Consider the following 11,484-nt stretch of genomic DNA (forward strand, 5'->3'; position numbering starts at 1 on the left):
TGCTCTCATTTTAATCATCTCTTTCTTCATCTCTTTCTTCATTCTCTCTCTCTTCCATTCTCTCTCTCAGTTTCTCTTTCATTCTAATCCAATGTTTTTATTTTAATCTCTCCCTCACAAGTGAACACATCTAATTATTGTTACGATAACATGGATAATCCAACAACAAAATCCTCACCAATTAATCAACCAACTATGGATACAATCAATTCCATGATTGGTCAACAATACAATCAACTCAACAATCAATTTCCAAATACAATTGGATTTAACCGGTAACATCAAGAAAGATCCTCTTAACCTCCTTCTCTCTCTCTCTTTTATAAACTCACCTAAAGGGTTAAAGGTTAACATTGATTTTCATTTCCTTGTGATTACCATAACGATTGTTAATTATTCTCATCATCATCTTCTAATTAGTTTAATTCTAATTTCCTTCATCTCTATATAAGTGTTTCATCTGTTGAAGAAGAGAAAAAATCATTTCTATTGTTTTCCATTCTGATAAAAAAAAACAAGACAAGATTGTTAATCTGCAAGCTAATCTTTAATAAGCTCCTGTTGGGATTAACATTTGTCTCTATTTACGTAACCATGACTTGTACACAAATAACACCACCTCCAGAATTTACTGAATTTAAATCAGCTCGTGGTGATTTAAGCCTACCAAGTCCAATGAGTTCACCTTATACACCAACCAGAACTCCAGATCCATGGGAAATGCCGGAAACATATGAACACACGACCCCTTGGAACGGTAAGTCTATTTTCGTATTCTAATCTTGAAATTGATTTTTCAAATTCTACAATTTACAATTTAGTAAATTAGGTTATTATAGAGACAACAATTCCCTTTTCACTCTTCTCCCAATAGACATTTTTCTCGGATCGATATTGATTACCGGTTATCATATGATGATCGAAACAATTGTTTATCTCTCTCTCTCATTGTCTCTTCCTCAATTAAGATAAATAATGACGATGATATTAATAACTTGATGTACTAATATAATCCTTTTCTGTTTCTACAATCGAATAACAAAAATCAATTAATTACCCAACCATCAATGGAAATGGAATCATTTACCTTCAGAATTACCCACCACTGGAAAGATTCGTCGACTTCTAATAATTTTACTGAAAACCTTTACCTTGTTACTTTTACTCTATTCGTTTATCACCTCGTTGGATTTTCTTAGTTCCGGTTTCCGTTTACTTGGAGGTCGAACCGCCGGATCAGTTTTCCGCCATAATGAGCTTCTTCAAAACCCGATCGTTGGCCTACTCATTGGAATCCTGGTCACTGTTCTTGTCCAAAGTTCATCTACATCGACCTCGATTGCGGTCACTTTAGTCGCTTCCGAGTGTAAGATTATTTATCTTTTACTTTTTTCCATAGAAAAACAAAACATCATGAGAAAATCAATTCAAATCTATTACTCTGATTATCATAATTTCAAGTCAAAGCTCAGTGAGAATTTCAAAGTAATTAAGTTTTATAAGGATCAATTCAGACAAACTCATTCGTTCATCTAATTTACATTCACATTCAACCCATGTAACAATTAACATATGATTGTTTTCTCAGTGTTAATTTTAGTGTAAATTAATTACAATGAAAAAGTTAATTTTCTTATAAATCATTTATATATCATATTCACTTGTTGTTTAATCAGATTGGGAATTCTCCCCTCCCTGATTACGCATTTAATTCAATTACTAATTGAAAAGAAAGAGGTTAATTGTTTAGAGTTGCGAATTGATTTAGATGTTTATCTTTGTAAATTAACTCCCACTGGGAATGAGAAATCAATCATTGGAAAATAGCACTTTCCCTGTTAAGATGATTAGCTAATCCTCCCAATAGATTATCAAGTAAACTCCTAATCCATAATATCGTTGCTAAACTTTAACAATTTGATTACGATGATTGTTATCGAGAGAGACTTACAATTTATCCTATTTCTTGTCTCTCTCTCTCTCTCTCTCTCTCTCTCTCTCTCTCTCTCTCTCTTTCTTTCTTTGTTTTCTTCCTCTTCTTCTCTTTCATTACAGTGATTAGAGTGAAAGAAGCAATTCCTATTGTAATGGGGGCCAACATTGGAACTTCCATCACAAACACAATAGTAATTAACTAATTAATCTCTTCATTTTCTCTTCTCTAATCAAATCTACTTTGTTCACACTCTCACCTTTTTTTTCATCTCTTTCTATTAATATTTTTAACTTGTATTCTCTTATCATTCATTCATCTTATTTACTATTTCCTTGTATATTTAACTTTCCATCCTCATCTTTCATCATCTTGATCCATCATCTTCTCCCACCTCCCACACTTACCTTTCCCACCCTCTTCTCATTCTGTCTAATCAATCAATAGGTTTCATTGATTCAAGCCACTGATCGAAATGAATTCCGCCGGGCATTTGCTGCTGCAACAGTTCATGATATGTTCAATTGGCTAACGGTAATTGTATTATTACCTCTGGAAGTGACCACTGGCTATTTGGAAAAGTCAACTCGATTAGCAGTTAATTCAATTAAATGGGAAACTTCAAACACAACATCACCTGAGTACCTTAAAAAATTTACAGCACCTTTATCCAAATTAATTGTCCAGGTAACAATATCATTATCTTTAAATTAACTAACCATAAATGATTAACTCAACAAGATTTGATTAATCAATCAATTAATTAACTATAATAATAATAATAATCTAATCAAGTCTAGACCTTAACAATTTATAAATTACCTTAGGAAACTTAATCTTGATTACGTGATCACAATCAATTCTGAGTTACATCTGATTGAATTACAATTTCTTTCAAATTTAATTCTAACGATTCAAGTTAATTATTCACTTTTTTTCACTAATTGTTATATATTGAAAAATTTTAATCATTATCATGATGATGACAAATTAAACTTATTTTAATATTTGATTGATCTCATACATTTGAAGTAATAATTTAATATTTAGTTTAAATTACAAATCAATCTGAGTCACTAGAGTTACCAAATCAATGCCAATGCTCATGTCTTGTAATGTTCATGAATTTATCATGAAATATATCCGATACTAAATTACATGTTATGTAACTCGAGCAATTGATTACATCATGCTCCATATTAACTACAAGCATTTATAAATTCATTCAGAATCATATCAATTATCATAATCGAAATATTTAAAAAAAAATCAAAATCAATTTGTTACCTGATCAATTTTGATATAAACTGAATTTTCATATCAAAATGAACATAATTAACTACATTTCTGGACATTAATGTCCAATAATCAGCAATTAAATCAATAATATAAAAAAAATAACCAATTAAGTCAATAGGTTTCTTGATAACTTCTTAATGGATTTAGTATTAGATTTATAAATAATAATAACAAATTTGATTATCATCTTAATCATGATTATATCAACTCGATTCCTCCCAAAGAATCAACAACATTTCCAGTAATCAGAATTGTAATAATTTCCTTGGCCTATTCAGTTGACCTGATTCATGATGACGAAAATATAACTTGCCATGAATAAAATAACATGATGATGATAAGAAAACTTTTCTCTTTCTTTTTCTCTTTCTTTTTCATCTATCAAACTCTTGGTGACATTTTCATCTTAATATTTTATTAATAGTTAACCGAAAATTTATCCATATACTTACAGGGTGATCGATACAATTGAACATGATCAATGTACATTCACTTTAACTAAACAGTAGTTGAAGATGATTATTATTAGTATTTTGATAACATTGTTCACCCGAATATCGATCAAACAATTTACTAATCATAATACGATAATGATGGTGATTCTTTGATAATGATTAGTTGATGAAAGGTATTAAATTGTTGAGTAAATTATAATTTCCTTTTTTTAGAAATATTTTCTCACAATTAATTGAGTTTGATATTTTTCTTATCCTAAATATTTTCACTCTAATTGTTGATCTATTAATATTTTGTTAGGTGCAAGGTTATTTTATCATCATCATCATCATCTTTTAATACAATTAGATTCAATTTTAACCTGATTGTAACAATTTGATCAATTTCCAATTTATCTTTGTAATATATTAGTTGAATGGATTCCCTTTCAAATCATTTCGTTGATTGTTTAATTCCCTCACCAACATTTAGTATTGTTATCGATCTGAGTAATTTTACCATCATTGTTATCATTTCCTCTTTTAGCTTCATCTCATCATTTCCGTTTCCTCTTTTTCCCCTCACAATTTTCAATTCCCCTTTTGTGTATTGATTTAATTGATTGAGTTTCATTTTTTTTTTGGGTCATACAAAATCAAAATTATTATTGATTGATTATTATTGATTGTGGTTAACAATGATCACTATTAATTAGCTACATGTTAACAGTTTAACTGTCGTCTTTTGTTTTGATTGTTTACTTATCGTATAAAAGTTAATTGTTGGCAGTGATTAAATCAATTTATGTTGAGTAATCAAAATAATTCACTAAACTTTGACATTTTAATTTCTGTCATCTTATTTTTTGTTAATTGTCATCAGCTTGATAGTGATGCCATTAAAGATATCGCTGTTGGCAATTCATCAAAACAAGTTGATTCGTTACTTAAAAAAGACAGTAAGTGTTACGATGATAATTAAACAAATTGACTAAGTTAATTAATCGATTTTATTTGTTAATTAGGTAAATCGTTGATTAATTCGTTAAAATTAACGGATAACTTTTCTGGAATCATATTGATCACAATTTCGTTGGGAGTTTTATGCTTTTGTCTTATATGTATTGTTAAGATACTTCATTCAATGTTAAAGTAAGTTAATTGTGACAATCAAAGAAAAAAACAACAACAAATCACACTAGTTGATTGCCAACAAAAGAATAACAATAATGATACTAATCAATCTAATAGTTGCGACTCCAATGTTAATTATAACTTTTCCTTTGTTCTAAAACTAATTAACTCTTTTCTACTCCCAGAGGTCGTATCGCAACGATAATTAAAAAATACGTTAACGCTGAATACAAATTGCCCTGGTCAGTGTTAGTTGATTATTTGGCTCTATTAATGGGCTGTGTTTTAACCATATTGGTACAAAGTAGTTCCATTTTTACCTCAGCGTTGACACCGCTCGCGGGAATAGGTGTCATCTCAATTGAACGAATCTACCCTTTAACCTTGGGCTCTAATGTTGGCACAACAACAACAGGTAATTAATTACTTTCTCCTTTATCTACTACTACTAATACTTAAGTTTTTACAATTAGTTGAATTTGTTGTTCTAATTATAATTTGATGAATTAAATTTTCTTCTAGGACTTTTGGCTGCTCTAACAGCTGATGCTTCGGTTTTAAATGACACCTTACAATTGGCGTTCGCTCATCTTTTTTTTAACATCAGTGGAATTCTGTTATTTTATCCAATCCCATGGATGAGATTTCCAATCCGATTAGCTAAATTGTTGGGCGATACAACTGCCAAGTATCGTTGGTTCAGCATCTTCTACCTGTTGACAATGTTTTTCCTTTTACCCACTTTCTTTTTTTTACTCTCATTAGCGGGTCCGATTCCTTTTGGAATTGTTTTCACCTCTGCTTTCCTCACCATCATCGCAATCATCACAATTAACATAATACAATCAAAGAAACCCAGTTGGTTACCATTGAAATTACAGAATTGGAATTGGCTTCCTCTTTGGATGCATTCACTTGACCCAATGGACAGTTTGTTGATCAAATTAGCCGAAAACATTAATTGTCTTTATTGTTGCATTCGACCACAGACTCGACATGATTCACTGGCACTCGGATTGCGAGCCAATCAATCGCAGCTTCATATTCTTGATAATTCAAGAGGAGCTTCGGAAATCCATCTATCAACTGGATTCGATGATGTTACTTTCATCAACGTTAATGGTCACAAATACACCGCTGTCAGTAAAGAATCAACTCATTTATAGTTAATTGTTACCGTTAATCAACATCGTTGCCTGATTCCTGTTTTATCATCATCATCATCATTATATATTTTTCATCTTTACTCTGAATTGATTGTATTTGTTTTTTTGTTCTGGAAAAACTTTCAATCTGTTTTGATTTTATTATGTCACAATTATCGTTAATTATGTTAATTTATCTTAAATAATCATAATTCCTGGGAATCATTTACATCCCGTCCTTCCAAGTGCCTCTTCAGATAGTTAGTTAAATAACTAAATTTTAATTGTAATTACGATTTGATTGATTCTGGTTACATATTATCTTGCAATTGGAATCGGCAATCAATCTGAAAATCAGATCTTATTGTTATATTTAACATCCGTAACAATCAACTAATCTGATCTCATTATCTTGTTAAATCATATTGTTAATCATATTTACTTATGTATTGTATCAACATTTAATTAACTTCAAGAAATGTTAATCAAGGGCAATAGATTTAAAATCTTAATCAAGTCCTTACTTAAAAAGTTGTTGATTGATTTGTAAATTATCATTGAAGTTTTTAACAATCAACAAGTTTCAATAATCTCAGCACATAAATTTAAATTATGATTAACTTGATCACTTTAAATTGTTAATTGTTGTTAAAATAATTCACAATAATCAAATTGCAGATAATAATAAACAAAAAGGAGAAACCAGAGAAAACTGAAATAAACATTTTCCTCCAACAATCTAATTATACAATTAACTTAATTGAACAATTAAAGTTATTATAACTTTTCCACATTCCAACAATTAACAGATTTAAAATTAATTGTATTTCTCTTTGATTAAAATCTGATTCTAAATCAAATGAAATAAAACATCTGAAAACATTGTAAAAAACTAGGAAAATTGTTTCCATAATCATTTACTAATATCACAATTAACTAATTGTTGACAATTTAAATTAAAGTTTTAATTGTAATAAAAGAAAATAAAAGACAAAAACGGACATCAAGAAATTAAAACTTTTCCAATCAATTTCCAATTGATTTCAAAATGGTATGAATTTAAATTACAATCAAAATATCATAAGAATAACTAATTAATTAGTTAATTGTTTACAATTAGAATTCAATAAAAAGTTTAATTTTGGCGCTTCTACCTCAAGGGAGCATCAATCAGCTCACTTTGGTATTTTTTGCTCTCTCTTTTTTATCAACTTAATTTATTTTTTGTACTTACAAAGTTTTAATTGTAGTTAATTGATTGTATTAATAGTTAATTATGTTTAGTTTAGGTTCTTTTAAATTGTTCACAACTGACTCCATATCCAAAGATTTGAGTCCAAGTGAATATGTTAAAACAGAGAAACGGTTAAAGGAGCTATCGGGTTACCTTGGTCTTCACAGTAAACAAAGTTGGCCGTCACAATTAACTTCAATTGTTAAACCATCAACTGGTCAACCAGCATCATTACCAACCCAATCATTAGCAACCTCATCAACCAATCTACCAGGATCAATTAATTCCACATCTAATTGTTCAAACAATCAACATCAATACCATTCAACCTTTGCCAATGGTTCCGTTGAAAGGATCGTCTCAATCCATTGGAATGATGTTTATAAATCACTTGTAATAATCCTTTCCAATGGCCTGATTGCTTATTGTTTCTTTCACCCTGTTTACCTTAATTCAATTAACTATATCTATTTAGATAAACATCTAATTGGCAAAATTAAGACTGAATATATGGTTGATTTTATCTATGACAATAGAATGATTCTCATCTCATATACTAATCCAAGGTGAGTTGTTTTCTCTTTTCCAATATTCTACCAATGTCAAAGTTTTTTTTTTCTCTTCTTTTCCTCTTTCACTTCTTTTGGTTCTTGATGAGAGATCACTCTTGTTACCGAAAATCCGGTTAATCTGGTTTACATCTTTTTCTTTTGCTAATATTGTGCTTGTCCCATTTAGCATAAACAAAAAAACATCCAAAATGATATCAAGTAAATTTAGATTTCACACTGAGAGAAATGCAAATAAATCTCTTAAGAAAAAGATTCAAATCCTTGAGATTTTTTTTAGAACTTGAAAAATCAAAATTCTAATTGTTGTTGTCACTTTTAAGATGTTTCGTTTTAGAATCAAATAATTTCAACTCTTTAAATTAGCTCGAATATCATTGTTTTCGTTACTGTACATTGAACGATTTCCTTGTAATTCCTTGCTGACTAATTTGCAATTCAAACTATTAATCAATTTAATCAATTCTTTTCTCCAATTACATTTTCTATTTGTGTATTTATCCAATCAATTGACAGGATAACGTGTATTTTATTGGATGATAAACATCGTAATAAAGGTTGGATTTCTCGTAAACGTAAATTGTTCAAATTGAAGTCACAAAATGTAAAAATAATCGAACACGAATTGGATACTAATTGTGGCCGTCGAGTGGAAAGACATTTACTTAAAAGTGAAATTAAAAACGATAATGAAGATTTACTATTAGTTTGGTGGCAAAATGGTTCGAGTACAGTTTGTCCTTGGTCATCACCGATCACATCGAATAAAGATTTTTGTAACATTTTGATTTATAATCTAATTCGTGACTCTTTCGATTTGGTTGGATATGCTTCCATTCTTAACGATATTCTAAAGGTAAATTATACTCGATTTAATATATTGATCTTTAACTTTTTATCCTAAATTCTTAAATAATTAACTGTTTTCTTTTCTTTTCTTTTCTCTTCTTTGTTTCTTTTCTTTCTCAAGATCTGTTTCTGTAAACGTCGAGTAAACAGACTGATGACTATCGAAAGTGACGGAGATCCTTGTTCTATTCTTTACCGAGAATATCAGATTAATCTGATTGACGATTGTTATATTTTAGATTTAGTTGAATCCATTCAATTAACTGTTCCCAGTCTTGTTATCAAAGCCGATGTAAACTTTGATCTTAACAAAGTTTGCCTTCTATGTGAAGATCGTAGTGTCCTAATTTATAGTATTGATCAAAACTCGATACGTTACTTTCAAGCGCCCATAAACGCTATTAATCTGATCAACAGTCCACTCGATTCTTATTTTATATTAGCCGATTCATTTGGACAAATTATGATGTACGATTATGGATTACATGTTATGCCGGCCAATTATGATGATCTCTTTCTCCGTGAAGCTTTTACCGGTTTAAATGAGATGAAATTTGTAAACAATTCGTTGGTTTATTTAAGATTTACCGATGATCCGAATATCATGTTAATCGTGTTACCACTTAATTTAGATTATATTGGACTGATTCGCTCTTATGTCAAACATGATTACATCAATGAAGCCATTGAAAACGTTCAATTACTCAATTGGAATTTAAATTCTTACCTTGCCTATTCCTCACTAAATATCATCTTCAATTGTCTCCTACGAAGTCCACTCAATTCAATCAAAGAATCTCAACTTCAAGAAGCATTGGCCTCGTTTTTTATTCCCAAAATTCCAATAGCAGAAGATATAATCGAAGAGTATCAATATGAGATGCATTGTATTGCCAAAAGATTTTTCTATCATCTTTACCGTTATTCGTGCCTTGAAAAAGCTTTTCTTCTCGCCTTGGATTTGAAGAGTCGACATTTATTCCTCCTTCTTCATAAGACTGCCAAAGAAAGAGGAAATGATAAACTAGCTTCAGTTTCCTTACAAAATGCTCACAAATTTCACTCATCATCTTTATCTTCATCTCTATCACCTTCACCATCTTCATCAAGATCACCTTCATCTCCTCATCAACTTGCCATAAATGATAAACAACAAACACCCGAAACATTACAAAGTGATTCTAGTCAATCAACACTCCGATTGACTAATCAATTGAGACCCTTAATCAGTTCAACCTCATTTGTAGGACAAAAAATTAACTCAAATCAACAAGTTGACAATAATAATCATTCTGTCCTAGGATTAAATCATTTGGTCAATAACTCGACAGCTTATCAACATAATGATACCTCATCACCAAATCAAATGACAGTTAATCATCTTATTACATTTAAACCAGTTCGTAAGGAATCATCATCTGCTAATTCCTCTGATTCAATTGCAGTTTATTCATCACCAAGGAAACGAAATGAGATTATCACTCATAAATTGTCAAAAAGTGTTTACAACAATTCAAATGGAAAGACTGATAATAATTTACCAACAATTAACATTGAAAGTTCCACAGAATCAACTCAATCTGGATACTCGGTTAATCAGTTTAATTATTTTGTTAACACTAATCAATTTTCTGAGGAAAATCAACAGAAACATATTAATATTCCTTCATCAATATTACCAGTTGATTTACTAAAAGAAAATCTTTCTATGAGATCGACAAAACCTCCACAACCTCCACCTTTACCTCCTAAGGTGAAAAACAAATTAAACTCATCATCAAATCATCAAAATCTAATCAACAATCAACCTGTTGTTCACATTTCACCACAATTACCATTCACCAGCGGAAATACAAACAAAGGCATCATAAGGCCAACCAATACAATAATAAATTCAACAACAACAATCAGTCCAAATCATAACAATCACAATTATAATCCTCAAAATCCTGATCAAAGTGACAAATCAAATATTCCCGTTCCAATTAATTATCTAATGAAAAGTCATATAAATACAGAGAATCCCAAAATTGAATGTATACATTATGGTCTTGTATAAATATTAATAGAAGTATTTTCAACCTTTCCAATACAATTACAACCAACTAATTAACTTAATCAATTGTTACCATATTATAATTGTAATAGCAGAAAGGAAAAAAAATAGAAAACAATCAAAGAAAAGGAAAAACAATGAGAAAGTTTCAATGGAATGAAAAAGTTTGATAGAGAAAAAAAAGTAGAAAATTCTGTCAGAAGTGGGATTCGAACCCACGCCAGATAAATCTGACTGCGACCTGAACGCAGCGCCTTAGACCACTCGGCCATCCTGACAAAGATTCAATTCTAGGGAGAAAAAAACGACTGATAGTCACCTCGATAGTATCGATTTTAAAAATTCCTAATAATCGATAATCGATGGAAAGAAAATCGTTCTGATTAATCTGTCACATGAAACTGACGTTTAATGTTATCAGAAAAAAATAATCTCCTTTTATAAGGTAAAAAGTTTTTCCGACGAGCCGGATTCGAACCAGCGACCTAAGGATCACTATTGAGAAACAACTACAGTCCTCCGCTCTACCAACTGAGCTATCGTCGGGCATAACTCAAAGTTCAGTAAAATCTTATATAAAGTTCACATTCAAACGAAGAGAATTAATTTAAACCAGTTTTCGATTCTTTTTCCAAATAAAAAGTAAAATATTGAAATAAAATTTTCTCTCGAGTTAAACATCAACAACCAAGTCGTTTCTCCAAAAGTAAATACCATTCAAAATTATCAATAATCTGACCGAAGTCCATGAACGCGACCGAAACCCTAATATTAGAAGTTATCAGAAATTCGTATTCCGATTCCAACAGAATTGATAGTTATCCCGAATTA

The 11,484-nt window shown here is 30.2% G+C and overlaps 2 protein-coding genes and 2 non-coding genes across 4 annotated transcripts; 2 read left to right on the forward strand and 2 right to left on the reverse strand.

The window, feature by feature from the left end:
- The first annotated feature begins 72 nt into the window (after positions 1-72).
- Positions 73-6,846, forward strand: LOC128394685 (sodium-dependent phosphate transport protein 2B-like). The gene is made up of 8 exons (XM_053355041.1): positions 73-757; positions 1,094-1,366; positions 2,056-2,126; positions 2,381-2,620; positions 4,550-4,625; positions 4,692-4,818; positions 4,986-5,215; positions 5,323-6,846. The coding sequence occupies exons 1-8, from the start codon at positions 595-597 to the stop codon at positions 5,964-5,966; spliced, it is 1,824 nt and encodes a 607-aa protein (XP_053211016.1). The 5' UTR covers positions 73-594; the 3' UTR covers positions 5,967-6,846.
- A 372-nt stretch (positions 6,847-7,218) lies between these two features.
- LOC128394678 (WD repeat-containing and planar cell polarity effector protein fritz homolog) lies at positions 7,219-10,715 on the forward strand. The gene is made up of 3 exons (XM_053355032.1): positions 7,219-7,745; positions 8,265-8,604; positions 8,719-10,715. The coding sequence occupies exons 1-3, from the start codon at positions 7,222-7,224 to the stop codon at positions 10,654-10,656; spliced, it is 2,802 nt and encodes a 933-aa protein (XP_053211007.1). The 5' UTR covers positions 7,219-7,221; the 3' UTR covers positions 10,657-10,715.
- A 132-nt stretch (positions 10,716-10,847) lies between these two features.
- Trnal-cag (transfer RNA leucine (anticodon CAG)) lies at positions 10,848-10,931 on the reverse strand. The gene has a single exon. It is a non-coding gene; the product is annotated as a tRNA-Leu (tRNA).
- A 179-nt stretch (positions 10,932-11,110) lies between these two features.
- Trnay-gua (transfer RNA tyrosine (anticodon GUA)) lies at positions 11,111-11,199 on the reverse strand. The gene is given in 2 exon segments: positions 11,111-11,146; positions 11,163-11,199. It is a non-coding gene; the product is annotated as a tRNA-Tyr (tRNA).
- Between the last annotated feature and the right edge of the window lie 285 nt (positions 11,200-11,484).

Source organism: Panonychus citri, unplaced genomic scaffold (genome assembly GCF_014898815.1).
Source record: "Panonychus citri isolate SS breed McGregor unplaced genomic scaffold, ASM1489881v1 Contig00140, whole genome shotgun sequence".
In the NCBI taxonomy this organism is placed as follows: Eukaryota; Metazoa; Arthropoda; class Arachnida; order Trombidiformes; family Tetranychidae; genus Panonychus; species Panonychus citri.